Source organism: Delphinus delphis, chromosome 6 (genome assembly GCF_949987515.2).
Source record: "Delphinus delphis chromosome 6, mDelDel1.2, whole genome shotgun sequence".
NCBI classification, from domain to species: domain Eukaryota; kingdom Metazoa; phylum Chordata; class Mammalia; order Artiodactyla; family Delphinidae; genus Delphinus; species Delphinus delphis.
The window spans coordinates 20,880,326-20,897,808 of NC_082688.1; the positions used below are offsets into that span (position 1 = coordinate 20,880,326).

The 17,483-nt window shown below is 47.3% G+C and overlaps 1 protein-coding gene and 1 long non-coding RNA gene across 2 annotated transcripts; one reads left to right on the plus strand and one right to left on the minus strand.

The window, feature by feature from the left end:
• Positions 1-397: 397 nt before the first annotated feature.
• SLC46A2 (solute carrier family 46 member 2) lies at positions 398-10,426 on the plus strand. The gene is made up of 4 exons (XM_060014312.1): positions 398-1,622; positions 2,983-3,066; positions 3,478-3,634; positions 9,540-10,426. Exons 1-4 carry the CDS (start codon positions 503-505, stop codon positions 9,604-9,606), a joined length of 1,428 nt encoding a protein of 475 aa, XP_059870295.1. The 5' UTR covers positions 398-502; the 3' UTR covers positions 9,607-10,426.
• LOC132427152 (uncharacterized) lies at positions 4,339-14,413 on the minus strand. The gene is made up of 4 exons (XR_009519812.1): positions 14,107-14,413; positions 12,814-12,909; positions 7,508-7,697; positions 4,339-5,297 (listed from the first exon to the last, which is right to left on the minus strand). It is a non-coding gene; the product is annotated as an uncharacterized lncRNA (long non-coding RNA).
• Between the last annotated feature and the right edge of the window lie 3,070 nt (positions 14,414-17,483).

Sequence of the window (17,483 nt, forward strand, 5' to 3'; positions counted from 1 at the left end):
GCCGCCAACACGCAGATCCCAGGCACCTCACGGCTTGCCCCAAACTGCCTTCCAGGTACAGAATTTTGCCCCTTGCCTTGAGGGGGCCAAGTCCCAGGGGAAGGTGCCCAGCGACCTGCGGGAGGTCCAGGCACGCCCGGCCGTGCGGAAATCGGCCCTTCAAGCGGCCGCGCTGCCCGGAGCAGCGTGACGCGGGGACGCAGCCGGACTCCAGACTCACCGCGCGCTCCCCCGCGCCTCGCTTCCCTGGGCCGCCGCCAGTCCGGCTCCGCCGCCGGGGGCGGAGAATGGCCCTTTTTGGTCCGGGTAGGCGTGGCCGTGGTCCCAGAGGCCCTGGGCCGCCCCGCTGGCTGCTGTCATTTGCGCCCTGCGCCTGGCTCAGCTCGGCTCGCAGGTTTCCCCGCGCGCACCCTGGCTGCGCGCCCGCCCTCCCGGGAGCAGCTGCGGCAGCAGCAGCAGCAGCGGGCAAGCCCCTCCCTCCATCCCCCATCGGAGAGACGACATGGGCCCGGGGACCACCTGCCCGTGCAGGGGCCCCCTGTCTCGCCCCCAGGTGTCGACCTGGATCGAGCCCGTGGTGGCCTCCACCCAGATGGCCGCCTCCCTCTACGACGCGGGGCTGCTCCTCGTGGTGAAGGCGTCCTTCGGAGTCGAGGCCTTGTCCAACCACAGCGCTAGCCCGTCGCCCCCGGGGGCTCTAGAGAACCAACAGCAGAGAGCCATCTCCAACTTCTACATCATCTACAACCTTGTGATAGGCCTGACACCCCTGCTGTCGGCCTATGGGCTGGGCTGGCTCAGCGACCGTTACCACCGCAAGATCTCCATCTGCATGTCTCTGCTGGGCTTCATGCTCGCCCGCCTCGCGCTGCTGCTCAAGGTGCTGCTGGACTGGCCCGTGGAGATGCTCTACGGGGCGGCAGCGCTGAACGGGCTGTGCGGTGGCTTCTCGGCGTTCTGGTCGGGGGTCATGGCCCTGGGATCCCTCGGCTCCTCGGAGGGCCGCCGCTCCCTGCGCCTCATCGTGATCGACTTGATCCTGGGCTTGGCGGGATTCTGCGGGAGCATGATCTCTGGGCACCTCTTCAAGCAGATAGTCGGGCACTCCAGCCAGGGCCTGGTGCTGACCGCCTTCAGCGTGAGTTGTGCCACCTGCGCCCTTTTCTACAGTCTCTTGGTGCTGAAGGTCCCTGAGTCCACGGCCAAGCCCAGCAAGGCTGTGGATACGGTGTCTGGCACAGTCTGCACCGATAACACCCTGGATCCTGATCCGACAGACAAGCAGTGTGTGATGAGGCACCCTTCGTCTCCTGCAAAAGCGAAGCCCAAGAAAACCATTATTGCTCTGCTCTTTGTGGGTGCTATCACATATGACCTGGCAGTGGTGGGCACAGTGGACATGATGCCCCTTTTTCTGCTGAGGGAGCCTCTGAGTTGGAACCAAGTGCAGCTGGGCTATGGTATGGCTTCAGGGTACACCATCTTCATCACCAGCTTCCTGGGCGTCCTGGTCTTCTCCCGCTACTTCCAGGACACCACCATGATCATGATTGGAATGGTCTCCTTTGCGTCTGGAGCCCTCCTCTTGGCTTTTGTGAAAGAGACATACATGTTCTACATTGGTGAGTCTGGCATTCTTGGGGAGGCATGACAAGGACACTGCGCATCCCCCGAGTCATGGGGCTGACCCCAGGGATGCTGTGGTCTAGGTGTCCCAGCTCAGCACCGGAGATTATACCTGCTATCTGGGAGACACAAGGGAGACAGGATTGTGTGCACTTGAGTTTGTCGGTATTGTTACCGACAATGTGTGGCCCCTGAAATGTTACCAGAGTGGTGCCCAAAGCTCTAGGAAGTCAAGGGAGGGCTGGTCAGTGGTGCCTGGAGTCAGCAGAGAGCCTTCAGGATGCCCTCGAGTGGAGGAGATGGGGTTGAGTTTCTTCTCCCCAGTTTAAAAGGGATAAAACATTACGTAATCCAGCTGAAAAAGTCCTTTAATTAAAATCATTTCAATCCTTTTGGGTCAAGCACAAGCTTTTTAAAAAGAGAGAAAAATTCTCTATAAATGCCTTCCACAACCAATGTAATACATTCATTCCCTCAAGGAAGCAGAATGAAGTTCCTATCTGAGGACGAAGACAGCCCACAAGCAGAGAGCTCTGGCCTGTGCTCCCACAGACCTTTCTACAGTGATAGAAATGTTCTGTATCTTTCTGCCTAATACACTAGCTATTAGCCACGTATGGCTAGGAAGCCCTTGAAATGTGGCCAGTGCAACTTAACAGAATTTTTCATACTATTTCATTTAAATTAATAGTCACGTGGCTGGCTAGTGGCTAACATATTCGAACAACTCAAGATGGTTCCCAGAGACCGTCCTTTGGCAGAGGTCACACAACTCAGAAAAACCCCTCACAACATGGCAAGATTACCTTTCGCCAGCTCCCAGTTCAACAGGCCGTGTGCAAGAGCCAGAGTCCCCCCTCCCCTTCCTTCCCTACCCCCCCCACACACCCGCCAAGGGATAATGAACAGGGCTTGAGGGAAGGAGGGGTGTGTGGCAGGTGAGTTAGTGGCACACATTTCTAGATGCAGTCTGCCAAAGCTCCTGGGACCATCTCCCAGAGGTGACGATGAACGGCAAGCGCAGACACCTCTCTCCCAGGAGGCAAGGAGTTCTGAGTGACATCAGCTCCACTTCCCTAGAAACAACTCTACCAATAAAGACACCCTTCCCCCTCTGTCACCACTGTGCTTGGCACCTTGCAGACGGGTCTGCAGCAATGTGCTGGGAGAATCAGCCTGCCCGGGGCAGGGGGAGGAGGTGGGGGGGGGTCCTAGTCTGCCAGGAGAGAAACCATTTCTTCAAGGCCACATAGGATTGTGGGAGAGGGGGTAGGGGAGGCCTTTGCTCTATTCTAATTTACTCTTTGGCCAAGGCTGGGCTACAGTGAGGAGTGTTCTCCCGTGATTCCTTTCCAGCTCGGGCCGTCATGCTGTTCGCTCTCATCCCCATCACAACCATCCGATCGGCAATGTCCAAGCTCATCAAGGGCTCCTCTTATGGTGAGTGAAAGGAATTTCTCGGAGGTTCTCTCTGTGTGGACGGTTTCAGAGCCAGTCGGCTTGAGGCACAGGGTTTGGACTGGCAGAAGGCACAGGAGAGAGTTCCAGAAGCAGCCTTGAAGACACTAGAAACACACTGGTGTCCAACCAGAGTGGAGCGAGTGAGAGCAGGAGGGTGGGAAAGACTCGGAAAGTCAGCCGCTGAAAAGCCACGGTCAAAGGGAGATACTACCGTCCAGGGGCCACGGGAAGAGTCAGCTGGGTGGAGGCAAGGATCCTGCAAAATGAGCCAGGAAGACAGAGGGAGTCTGGGGAGGGGGAGGGGTCTCCTGAGAACCCCCCGGAGACTCAGCTCTCAGGGAACATGGAGGGACAGCTTAGTAACCTTGGTAACCTCGGTCCCTTCCACAGGAAAGGTGTTTGTCATCCTGCAGCTGTCCCTGGCTCTGACCGGGGTGGTGACATCCACCATGTACAACAAGATCTACCAGCTCACCATGGAGAAGTTCGTGGGCACCTGCTTTGCCCTCTCCTCCTTTCTCTCCTTCCTGGCCATCATCCCGATTGGGTAAGACAGAACCAGCGTCTGCTCTTTGGGCTGGGGCCTGGGGCTTAGGTCAAGGACTGCTGGAGCATTTCCAGCCCATTATCATAAAGTATTGTTTATTTTCGACAATTACACAATGGGTTCTGAGTAGGCTCTCTCACAGAGAAAAAGTTCTCCTGTTTCCCCAAACTAATAATTGGAGATTTGGAAATTCCCTCAAGTTATAAGTAGTAAACAGAGGGCCCTAACAAGCTAGCTCACTTCCTGGCGGTTTTGTAATACAACTTATTTATAGGCAACTCATATACTTCCTTGTAATCAGGGGCTGGGATTAGAAACCTTCTTGTACCACTCAGACCTCTTTTGTTTAGTCTCCTTTAGGTGAGAGTCAGCCGGCCTCACTTCCAGGTACTCTTTCTTGTCTGTACCTTCCAAGGGCTTGGCAACTTCTGTGCTCAGTGCCCTTTAAATCTCATGGCCACTGGACTGTGTGAGCTTCCCTGTAGGACGTGGGCGATTCCTTTGATCTCTCTGGGGGAATTTTCTTGTTTGCAAAACAAGAGCGCTGAAGTCTGGAAGATAACAGGCAGGAGGAAGGATAGAGAAGCAAAGGAGCGGTACTCCAGGCCCATGGGGAGAGTGCCAGCCTAGATCGTCACCAAAATGGACCACATCGAACAGTCTAGTCTTCGACCAGCCCCATCCAAGGGAAATACGGTACGAGCCACAAGTACAAGCCATATTATGTGATTTAAAATTTTCTAGTAGCCACGTTTAAAAACAATAAAATAACAGGTGAAATGATTTTAATAACATTTGATTTGGCCCAATAGATCCAAAATATCTTTGTAATCAATTTATGAAATCAATGAGTCTTTTAAAGTAAATCTTCAAAATCTGGTATTTTATACTGACAGCACACCTCAATTTGGACTCCATTTGAACACCTTTCAAGTGTTCAGTAGCCGATGTTAACTAGTGGCTACATATTAGCTCAGTTTCGGTCTGTTTAGGCCCCCTAAGGTGTGGTTATCTCACACTTGTATCAGTCCCACCAGAGGATTACTGATATCCGCAGTAAGATACAAGGGACTTGACACAGATTTGCATTTTAAAGGGACCAGTAGTAGCACACCAGAGCCCTACATATCAGTAACGGTGGTGTTATAGGCAGCAGAGTAGACCAGAATTGAAGGCAGGTTGGAAGTGGGAAGTGGATGGTGGAATTCTCACCATCGTCTTTGAATTCTCACATTGCATTGCATAGGTCCCTGCCTGCACAGAAGGCTGAGCCTCCTGAGACAGGAGCCATCAATCATGAAGGCTCTTTGCTTTATTTCATAGTTGAGAAAATAGTAAGATGAGGATCAAACAGCTGAGAGAATTTGTACAAAACAGCAGACTTGATTACTAGTGCCTTCTTGGGCCAGTTCTCATTTTCTCAAGGTGTGGGACTGAGCCAGACCTGTCCTCAAGCTGCCCAGCCCTTAGGCCTTTTCATGTGCCACTGTTTTCATTAGAGTCTCAGCTGAATAGGTTGGGTTTAGCTAGAGCTGACCCACAATGCAAACTTCTCAGGAGTCCCAGCTCTCTGTCCATGTGAGTAATGGGTTAGTAGCCGTGCCGCTTGGAAGTTATCCAGTCCTGTTTGATTGGCAGTTGGTTGAAATATAGTCTCTTTGACCTAAACAAATCAACAAAAAACAACAAAAGAAAACAAGTCTGACTAGTTAATGTGTGTCATAGCTAGAGATATAAACAAATGAAAGCATTGAGAATATGCAATAATTGGTTCTTTTCTGCAGTTTCATTGCTTCATATGTGTGCTAAGGAGATGCTTTCCCTTTTTTAAGAGACTTTGGGGTGCATGAAACAGGTGTGCTGCCCTTGACACCTACCCCCCAATGTACTATGTAACATGCACCTGGACCCAGCCCTACACTGTGTGCATGGAATCTTGATTAAGATATGCACGATCTTCATGATCTTATATCACAGAAGCAGGGACAGGATCTTGAACCAGTCTTAAGTAACTGAATGCTTATGTGAATTGAGGCACTTAAGTAGTTGCTAATTGTTTCCCTCTGCTGTAGACATTTAGCTGTAGCGGGACCCACGTGCAACCGAAGCCTCCTTTGCTTGCTGTACATTGGAATCACCTGGAGAGATTTAAAAACTACTGATGTCTGGCTCCTACCCGCAGAGATTTTGACTCAGTTGATCTGGGATGCAGCCTGGGCATGGGAATGTTTTAAAGCTCTCCAGTTTATTCGGATATACAGCCAAGGTTGAGAACCTCTGGTATAAAGGGAGTTTTTCTATTACCTTTCCCTTCCACGAAGTGGCAAGTAAATAAGATCCTGAAAAATTATTACAAGAGGCCAAGGCTGCACCATCAATCATTAAGCGCTATTAGCAGGAAAGACCAGAACTCTCTAACCACAGAAAGAAAACCTACATTCCAATGACATAAAAGCCCAGGAAGACGTGTCACAGCAGGGAGTGGAGGAGGCCATGGAGGGCAGAAGGCTGGGAGGAGAGGTTCCTGGGCTGAGCTGCCAACAGCCCATCTGCAGGAAGGGTGTGCGGCCCCAGCCCTTCCTGGTACCAAAGTGAGTCAATTTCATGTCACCGTGAGAACCTGGCCTCTCCTGCTTGTTGTTCTTTACATGCGACAGGGAGATGCTGAGGGAATAACTGTCTGGCTCTGCCCATCCGCAACCCACTGGCCACCCAAACCTCATGCTTCATAGAGAAAACAGATGCCATCAGAGGAGAGTAGGCTCATTTTCTCCAAAGTAGATCTACAAGCCTACGTTCTTTTGCATCCATCCTGTTCTTCTCCTCCCCACAACCTCTCTGAAAGATAATAATAGCAAACACTTAAACAGCCCTTATTATGTGTGGGGCACTACTTTAAATATTTCGTATATTTTAACCTTCTCAAACAATCCTCTGAGACAATTACTATTTTATCCCCATTTTGCAGATGAAGAAACAGACTCTAAGATGTCATGTAACTTGCCTAAGATTACAGAGCTAATAAGTGGCAGAGACAGGATTTGAACCCAGGCAGTTGGTTCTCAGCCACTCCTTGACTTGCTTCTTAGAAGAGTCCCTGGGTACCTGGGTGCCACCTCTCCCCTTCTCCTTAGAGAGCTTACTTGCACTACTTAGCTGCTCCCTCTCCTGAATTCTTCCTATCAGCAGTGACACGTGATCTACCACCCTCTCTCCTCCTTTGCTACAGCCATGTTCTCCAGTTCTGGTCTACACCTGGTCTACATTGATTCTACCTCCAACACATGCCTCCAATTCACCCTTTTCTCTTTATGCCTACTGCTGCCACCCAAGCACTTGGGGGACCAAATTTGCCTCTGAGCCGTTCTCCCCACATCCACACGTGTTCCCCTCTCATCCTCTCTCCACCAGGTGGCCAGAGCAATTTCCTTCGAGTGTACATCAGTTCACATCATCTCCTGCCCAAAGCTCTGCGCTCGGCTTTCACTGCTCTTAAGACCCCAATTTCTTACCGTGGACAACAGGTCCTTCATGATGCAGCCTCCCACTCCTGCCACTAACCACCCTCCCCATTCTATGCTTCAGCCCCAGGAGCCTACCCTCGTGCTCTTTCCCCTTCCTTACCCACACATCCTTCTTAACACAGCTTAGCTGTGGTCTTAAGTTGAACACGATTTTCTCAAAGAGCATTTGAGAAAAATCCCCTTCTCAATCTAACTTCGATCCTTCTAGTATATGCTCCCCAAGCTTCCTATACTCTTCCTTCATAGCGTGATAGTTGATGATTATTTAGTGATTATCATGTTTTACAACCTTGCTCACTAACTAGACCGTAGGCTCCCTGAGGGCAGGAACCACACCTGTTTGGCTCACCTCATAGCCTGTGTCCAGCAGAGAGCTTAGTGAGTACTCAAAGTATTTAATGAATGAAAAATCTGTCAGAAGGGTGTGACACCTACTAGCCAGCACTGCTGACCGTCCATATCCCAGAGCTGCCTGTTGACTGGCCATGAAGTCAGGGGTTGGCCATCACCGTATCAACGAAAATTGATCAACAGTCAATCTAAGAAAGAAATAGAAAATTTTAGTCATGCTATCCCAAGGATTATAACCCGGGAGACAGTATTTCAGAAAACTCTGAGGACTGTTCCACCTGTTAGAGGTCAAGGCACAGTTACATAAGCTGTTTTTTGAGTTTTTTAAAAATTAATTTATTTTTGGCTGCGCTGGGTCTTCGTTGCTGCGCGTGGGCTTTCTCTAATTGTGGCGAGCGGAGACTACACGGGCTTGCGGTGCACAGGCTTCTCATTGCAGTGGCTTTTGTTGGGGTGCACGGGCTTCAGTAGTTGTGGCACAGTCTCAGCAGTTGTGGCTCACGGCCTTAGTTGCTCCGCGGCTTGTGGGATCTTCCCGGACCAGGGCTTGAACCCGTGTCCCCTGCATTGGCAGGTGGATTCTTAACCACTGCGCCACCAGGGAAGCCCTACATAAGTTTTTCAGACAATGGGTTATACATCAAAGTAACATTGCCGGGCGGGGTGGGGGGGGCGAGGGATAAATTAAGAGTTTGGGATTAACATGTACACACTACCATATATAAAGTAAGTAAACAAGGACGTACTTTATAGCACAGGGAACTATACTGAGTATCTCGTAATAAACTATAATGGAAAAGAATATATACATGAATCACTTTGCTGTGATCACACTCGAAACTAACAGGACATTGTAAATTAACTATACTCCAATTTTAAAAAATTTCCCAATATGGACCAGAAAACAAAACCAAAGTAACATATTGACAGTTTACATAGTCCAACAAGGTGAGCAGTGGGTTATTGTGAGCCCTTACAGGATTGAGACAGGAATGTGAACTCCTAGGGCGTCACCTTGCTGGCATCAGGAGGAAATTGCTTCTTTTTTTTGGTGAGTAGGAATTCCTGTGTCTTCTAAGGGGATCTAGTTAGCGTATAATGCAGGCACACAGTGCACACTAAAGGGGAGGAGGTAGTTGCTCAAATGGGCAGAGAATCTTAGGTTTACAAGTTTTCTTGTCCCGCCTTTTTAATTTATCAACCACGTGGCTGTGCTGTCATGGTCCACAGTAGGGAGGGGTGAGCTGTGGAGTCAGACCTACAACCGGAGTTCATGTGGTCCTGGGCTAGCAGCCTCTAAGTCTTGGCTTCCCTCTTACCAGCTCTGTCATACCATGAGCTCTAAGTACAGTAAGTGCTCCCCCCCGTGGAGAGCCCTGGGGCTCATGGAAGGTGGGGAATCAGTGTTTGGAAGTTTCCACAAAGCTTTTCCTTAGAAGGGTTTGGATTTATGTTCACACCCCATCCAGCAGCTCCAGATGTGGTCCATCCATCAGGAGGAACTGTGTGCCAGCTTAGAACCTGAGGTTCCTAGCGCTCAAAACAGTTGAGAAAACAGAGGACACCAGAGGTCGAAGGACATGCCAAAGGTCACAAAGACTTCTAAGATTTCAACTAGAGCTCCTCATTCCTATGCATTCACTTATCTCCAAATATTTCTAAACAATGTAATGATTTATGGAAGAGAGAAAAGGGCTATGGCAAGGCAAAAGAGGATGCAGCTAATTCTGCTTGGGATGAGCAAAACTTGATCTTGAGGTCCACATGGGAGTTCATCATCGGGCAGAAGTGAGATGGAAAGAGACTCCAAGAAAAGGAAAATGTAGACGCAAAGGGCTCTTGATGTTATGGGACAGGAAGGAGGCTGGAGTGAGAGAAGTTCCCTCGGGCCCTCTCCCTTCATGCAGTACAGCATTCTGCCGCCATAACCGATAGAACCCCCTAGTCTACCAGTGATAAAGAGGCGGCCAGAGACCTCCCCGCCCCGTTCCAGCTGTTCTCTCATAATTCTCTACTGTAAATTCTTACAGCATCGTGGCCTATATGCAAGCCTCGTGGTTGCAGCATGGAGACATCACAGAGAAAGGAAGGTGCTGAACTGCGGGAGCCGGAAACACCAGCGATGGCCGGGGCCCCCAAAGTCTACCCATTGCTCAAGAAACCCGAGTTCCAGCCAGAGTCAGCTTCAGAGCGACTTGCTCTGGCTCAAGGGTCCTAGTGGGTAGGGAAAAGCATTTTCCTGGTGATGGAGAAAGTTTCTCAGCTTTCAGATATCACTATCAGTCAGAGGTTAGGTTCTGCAGACAGAGTGTGAACTTTCATATGAAGGCCGCACACACAGCCATACCAGACACTGAAGCCCCTTTTCTTCCAGGAATGGAAGGGGCTTCTGTCTGGTATGAGGGCTCCAACATATGGTAACTAGTCACACCCAGGAGTCCTGTGTGAGAACTCAAAGGCACACATTTTCAAGAGCCCGAGGGGGACAGGGAAGGGATGTTTTGTAAGAACTGCCAACAGTGAACGTCAGTCAATATTTTTTAAATTAAAATAGAAACTTGAAAAAAAGGTAGCTTTCTTCCCGGAAGGCCTTGTTATCTGTGAACAACTAACTAACTCCAGAGAAATCTGGAGCTCAGGCATTTGACTTCAGGGTAGTTTTGCTGTTACTGTTGTTTTTAAGAAGCAAATATCAAAAGGCTTTCTTCAAAGGAATATAATTGGATACTTTCAGTCAACTGATCCCGAAAGTCACCATATTTCCCAAAGTGGGAGGTGTAAACGGAGAGGGGTGATATACTAAGAGCCATTTTATTTTGAGGTACTTATTTTTACAGCCTATTTTAATTATGTGTATAAAAGACTCACCTCCTAATAAAATCAACATTCACAGCATGCGTGTGTGAATCATTCTTTCTTTGGTCAGGTTCCCACCAGAACTCAGACATAGCATTCTCAGACTAGGGTTAAACTTAAGTTAAACTTAAAGCTTGCAAATGCTTAAAAGCTAGCATTTAAATCTCAGAGCATTTGGGCTCAGAGTTGTATCGCTGATCCCTTCTTTATGCCACATCTACTAAGGTCCCGGCACCGCGCTAGGTGCTGAGATGCAGCAAGAGCACGACAGCTCCTGCCCTCCCAGTGTGCTATCGAATGGGTGGAGCAGGCAGAACAGGAGGCAAAACGATGTATCCTATAGTAAACGCTAACATAAGGGAGCATATAATGCAGATACAAGAGCGCAGGGAGGGCTTCTCAGAAGAAGTGGCGTAAGACTGGAAAGATAAGGAGTTATCAAGGTGGGACGCTGAGGGACGTTCCAGGCAGAAAGAACACGCTGGAAGGCCTGAAGGTGAAAATATCCCCAAATATACGAAAGCAACGTGAGGGGAGAAAAGAGGGACGGAGGGAGAGGTATCCAGGGCAATGGAATCAAGAGGTGAGATTGGAACAGTGAGGAGGAACAACATCAAGACAGAGCCTTTAAAAAGTCTCTTTATACCTAGAATAGTCAAATTCATAGAGTCAGAAAGTACACTGGTATGCCAGCAGGTGGTGGGGTGGGGAGGCGGAATGGGGAGTCAGTGTTTAAAGGGGACAGAATTTCAGCTTAGGAAGGTGAAAAATTTGGGAGATGATGATGGTGAGAGCTGCACGACAATGTGAATGTACTTAGTGCCACTGAATGGTACAGTTAAATATGGGTAAAATAGTATGTTTTATATTATGTGACTTTTACCACAATAAAAAAATTTTTTTTTAAGTTTCTCTTTAGAAGTGCACATCAAAACTACAATGAGGTACCACCTCATGCCAGTCAGAATGGCCATCATTTAAAAGTCTACAAATAACACATGCTGGAGAGGGCGGGGAAACCCTCTTACACTGTTGGTGGGAATGTAAATTGGTGCAGCCATGGAAAACAGTATGGAGGTTCCTCAAAAACTAAAAATAGAGTCACCATATGATCCTGCCATCCCACTCCTGGGCATGTATCTGGAGAAAACCGTAATTCGAAAAGATATATGCACCCTAATGTTCACTGCAGCACCACCTACAATAGCCATACATGGAAACAACCTAAATGTCCATTGACAGATGAATGGATAAAGAAGATGTGATACATATATACAATGGACTATGACTCAGCCATTGAAAAGCATGAAATAATGCCATTTGCAGCAACATGGATGGCCCTAGACATTATCATACTAAGCGAAGTAAGTCAGACAGAGAAAGACAAATACCACATGATATCACTTATATGTGGAATCTAAAATGCAATACAAATCAACATCTCTATGAAACAAAAACAGGCTCACGGATATAGAGAACAGACTTGAGGTTGCCAAGGGAAAGGCGGGGGAGGGAAGGAATGGTAGTTTGGGATTAGCAGAGGCAAACTATTATATAGGATGGATAAACAACAAGGTCCTACGGCACAGTACAGCGAACTATATTCAACAGCCTGTGACAAACCATAATGGAAAAGAATATGAAAAAGAATATATATAACAGAAGAAATTAACAACACGGTAAATCAACTCCACTTCAATAAAAAGTTTTTTTAAAAGGAAAAAATAGTTTCTCTTTAGAGTAATGGCATAGGTGTTGAAAGGTTTTAAGCAGGAACATGGAATGCTTACCTCTATCTTAGAAAGAGGACTCCCGCAGCACTGAGAATGAATTGGTGGAGGAAGGAGCGGGCAAGACTTGCAGAAGGAAGACGAGCAGAGAGACCTCTGCATGAATCCAGGTGAAGGATGGTGGTGGACCGACACTGGGTAAGAAGCTATGAGGATGGAGAAAGGTTAGATGGACTTGGAGAAATATTTGCAAGCTAGAGGTCAACAGAAGTTGGTGTGGATAAGCTGCAAAGGGTGAGGTAGAGGGAGGCAAGAATGACTCAGATCTGGGGTTCAGGCAACCCCAAATCTCCTTCCTAAGGAGGCAGAGATCCTCGCTGAGACAGGCAACATCGGCAGAGAAGGTGGGACGGGGAAGATGAGTTCAAGGCCATGCTCTACCTCGCTAAACAAACTCTCACCAATATGCTCATTCCTCTGGACCACCTAGCCTCCCCAACCCTAGCCCCTGAACCGGTTCCCCAACCTAAATGAATCTGATCATTGGCTTCTCCATTCCTATCCTAAAAAAACTTGCTCTTAACATCTAGAATAATTTCCTTGTTTGTCCACATTGACCCTGCCATAAACGTGTGGGTTTTCACCTAAGCTGGGCTCTCGACACCCTAGTATTGACTCTTTTTCAACCCCACCTGTCACCAGGGCAGTAGTGTCACACCTTTTCCTCTTTCTCCAGGTCTTCTAGCAGACGTGCTAACCCATTGGTTCTCAAAGTGTGGTTCCTGGGTCAGCATCATCAGCATCCCATGGGAACCTATTAGAAATGCAAATTCTCAGGCCCTACCCAAATCAAACTCTGGGGGTGGGGCCCCAAAACTGGTGTTTTCACAAGCTCTCAGGCTTAGGAACCACTGTTCTAAGCTATGGGCCTTTTTCTCCTTACGAACTTTTGCTGAGTCCCCCTCCTCCTCTCCCTGCATCCTTAATTCTTGAGGCCCCCAAAGCCCTGCCCTTGGTTCCCTTCCCAGGTAATCTAGTCTACCAGAACTCTCTTTCCAACAATCTAGTCAACACCTCCCCCTGGGTTTCCTCAAACGTAAGTCCAAACCAAATTCTTCTCCTACCCCACCATCTAAGCCTATCCTTCACCTTCTGTTTTCCTCTTGATTGATTTCATATTTCAGTAAATGGCATCACCTCCCAGCTCCCAGGCTGGAAATCTCCAAGTAATCTCTGACCCCCTCCCCTCACCACAGAAATCCATCCCCCTTTCTATCACTTCTTTTTTATGATCTAGTCCCATCTATTCCCCAGACCTTCAGTCTGACTACAATCCTCCATCATATTATTTTCATAATCTTCTTTAAAGGAAAACAGTTTAAAAAATGATATATCTCCCTTTTAAATTTTCAACTGGCAAAGCACACAGGAAGGACTGTTATGGGAACATCCTTGATATTTAAGTTGGCCATATTTGAACAATAGGACAAGTCTTTCCATAAGTGTTATCACATAATGTGGGCCCAGCAGACCCTTAGGTGCAGACCATTATTGCTAGTCCTATCGGCAACCTTCCAGGAAAGGCATGTCTTCATTTCAAAGATCATAATACTGAATTTCAGAGAGATGTGACTTGCCCAAAGCCACATACCTAGAAAGTAGAAAAGCTGACATTTGATCCCAAATCTCTTATCCCACACCTTGCTGCCTCATTTTGTATAACTGAAGCCTTATATTAATGGTGTCTTCTATCCGTAAGCCAAGTTTAGCACCAGTTTAAGTCCATTTCCAGTGCATTGCCATCATTAGGTAAGCTTAACTGAGCATTCTGGTCTCTAATTTACAACACACTTGCACGCTCAAGTGAGCTACAGACATTTCTTCTTTCTTTACAGATTTTTTTAAAACGTAGGAATCAAAAAAAAAAAAAATCAGGAAATGACTGGCTCTCAGAATATGACATTGTGCTTTGCTACGGGATAGAATAGGAAGAAATCCTTTATGTAATTACCTGCGCTGGCTGCCAGCCTTCCTGCCAATCACGGTTACAGATGGACATTGGGTGGTTTCTTCATGTCCTCAGATTGGTGTCACCTTGTAAGATGTAGGAGAGGGCAAACTGAGGACAAGTCCAAAAAGAAATGAAGAATAAAAACAGTTAAATTATAGGGTTTTTTCCTGTCGCTATGCATATCCTGATTCTTGCAGGCAAATGGATACCTCTTCAGAGAGAATAACAAGAGGCACGCATGTTTCCCTGTCCTAGAAAGCCGTACAAACGGAACGTGACTCAAGGTAAAGAAAGCGTCTTTTATAGGTTTATTGGTCCATTACTTTAAGTTAATTGAGGTAAAGAAACCTGTTTTAAATTTACAAGCTAACAGTTTATCAAGCAATACAAATTCTTTTGTTTACCTTGAAATGTAATACTAATCCCATAGTGCACAATGGACAGAATTTTTTATACGCAGATATATGAAAAAAAGTGGACAAAAACCTCATGCCAGCATCAAAAATGCAACAAGAACTTTTTTCTCTTTATAATCTCTGTGTTCCACAACAAAGGAAAAAAAAAGGTGACATTCTTTTTAAAGTTTGGTAGCTTCATGAAACAAAGACTTTGATCTGGAAATAAGTTGCCTTCTCATCTAGGACACACATTCTCAAGCACATTTATTTTTTTTTCCCACAGCTTTTGATGTGGCTGAACAGCAGCATGGAGAGAAGAGCACACATTTACACGGAGGACTTGATCAATACCTCAGGGTTTTTCTTGTAAAATTTTAAATGTAAAGAATGATTTCTAAAATAATAAACAGTCCATAATTTGGACATGACCTAAGCAAAAGGCTTTTTTTTTTGCTTGTTTGTTTTTCCAACAGTTAAAATACAAGTTAGAAAGTTTGCTGGCAGCTTATTTCACGGGAATATATCAGATGTACATCATGTCTGAACGCATTCCCGACACACAGACATCAAGGGAACAGGTACAAGAGTACAACGGACCAAAACCTCAGGGGTGCCCAGGAGAACGGTGCTGACTGCTAAGAACTGCTGGTTTGTTATTCGACGGGGGCCCAGCTGACACGGGCCTTGTTTTATCCCACGGAGTCACATTTTTGTTTGCAATGTACTTTCCCCTCCCCACTTCCCCACTGGGGAAAAAGCAACCCCCCTTCCCTCCTTCCAGTATCATTTGTGACTGGAGGGATGGTCTGAGACTGTGAGCCAGCCTGTCACACAGGGGAGCTGGCAGGTGTCACCTGCTCACACCTGGCCTACCGGCCACCCAGAATCACCCGGTGAGAGGGCAGCGCCGCCCAGAGAGGCGCACGTGCTGTCCCCAATCGCTGGTTTTAACAGTAAAAGCTCTCTGACAAAGGACTAAATTACGTGTGTCAGCAGCACGTTTCGTGTTTTTGGCATTTCAACCTGCGGAGAATTTCTATGTAAAGTATGCTGCTCTGAGGCCCCCACGGTATCTTTTAAGAAGCTGTTCTACAGAATCAGGGTAAACATTTAATATTGTCGTAATCTATAGAGTTCTCTGTATCTAAGTGATTTGTCGATGCTGATACCGTAATATCAAAAATGTGCCAAAAGGCACTAAATTAATCTTTCACACTTTAAAACAACAACGACAACAACAACAAAAAGGTTTTGTGGTCCCTGTGTTTCCTTACATTATCAAAAATATCATTTGGCAATAGCAATACTTAGCTTTCTCCTCCCAAAAGGCAGCCCTAATTATGAACCTCACTTTCTTGCTTGTTTCTTTAAGAGGAACAAAGACTGGCTATGTTAGGCCTCAAGTATTTAAACTGAACAACTGATTACATCTCTAAAAACTCTTTCTATCCAGAATCTAAAAAACAGTAGTTGAAGAATAAGGCATATTAGCAGGTGTTGACAACTTCTCAAAAAGTAGAGTTAGGCTTTTAACAGTCTGTGGCATTTCTAAAAGTCTGGATTTGTTGACTTTCAAGTGCTAAATACACAAAATGTTTATGAATCAGACAAATATCTTACTGGTTTGTTAACGTTATTTTTTCAAAGCACTTATTTACAGACTATCTACAGTAGTAAAAACTACCTCGATAACATTTCTTCTGCCACACAGAAGGGGTCAGACAGTCACACCCGGAGAGCATTTCAAAGACATCTGATTAAGAAAAAACAGTCACACTCCCTGTAACTGCCCCCCACCCCAAACCTTTTCTAACGTAGACAGCCCTGCGCATGCTCTGATCTGTGCAACTATGGAGAGACCAGACATCCTTAATACAGAAAGCAAAACCACCTATTGGGTGGGTTGATGAAAAATCAGGTTCCTGGTTTATTCACTCAATTAACAAACCACAAAGAGGCGAACAACTCCCAACACACCCAGCTCAATCTGTAGGTCTGGCCCGGGGGATGGCAGGTGAATTTGAGGGAAATGTCATCTGAATAGAGAAAACACAGTAAGTGAGACGGCGTGTTCAATCTGGTGGCACATGGAGGACTTTTGAAAGGGAGAAGGTACACCCAAATGCCCAAAACAATTTTGCAGACAGGGATGGCCAAAGCAGTGTTACCCCAGCCTCAGGATGAGATGACCCAGTTTCCACAGACCTTGAAAGTAGGTGTCTGGGAAGGTGGGGGCCAGGACTGGTGTGCCGTACCCTGACAACAGGCAGACCTGTGTTGGGTCTTGGGATGGGTTAAAACTGGGCTCTACTCTGGCTGCTCTAAAGGGCCGTTTCTGCTCAGAAGACAGGCTGCTCTGGCCCTGGCTCTCCCTCCACTCTCACCAGCTCAGGACACAGGGCAGAGGATGACTCTTGTGTGGCCCAACGAATGGCATCAAAACAGAGCCAGGTGCCCGTGATTTCAATGCTATCAACAGCAGGGCCAAGTCACACAACCTCTGGGTGCCTCCTGGGCTGATACCGTCCCAAGGGAAAGTCCATGTGCACACTGCCACACGGCATCGTGCCCTTCTCTAAACAGAACAGCCCATCGTCCCAACACAAATGGCAGCCTCACAGGAAACGAGCAGCAGGTGTGCATTTAATTCCCTTGTGTGGACAGCCACTGAGAACACACATTCAAGTCAGTAACATGAAGGACACACTCTGGGTGTGGCTGAAATTTGGCATGAAGACAAACTTAGGTTACATCCACCACCATCCCCAGAGTCGTGCTGGTATTTGTTATTTCAGCTATAGAAAGGTGTGTGGTGGGTTCAATGAGCAGCACGGTGAAATAAGAGCCCGTCACATCCATCATCACACTTTTCTGAGGTCACCCAGGAATCATCGTTAAGTCTTTAAAAATGATAAAATCCAACCCCAAACCTAGCTCGAGCAGGGGCAGTGGTTCCTTGCTTTGAGCAGAGCAGCCTAG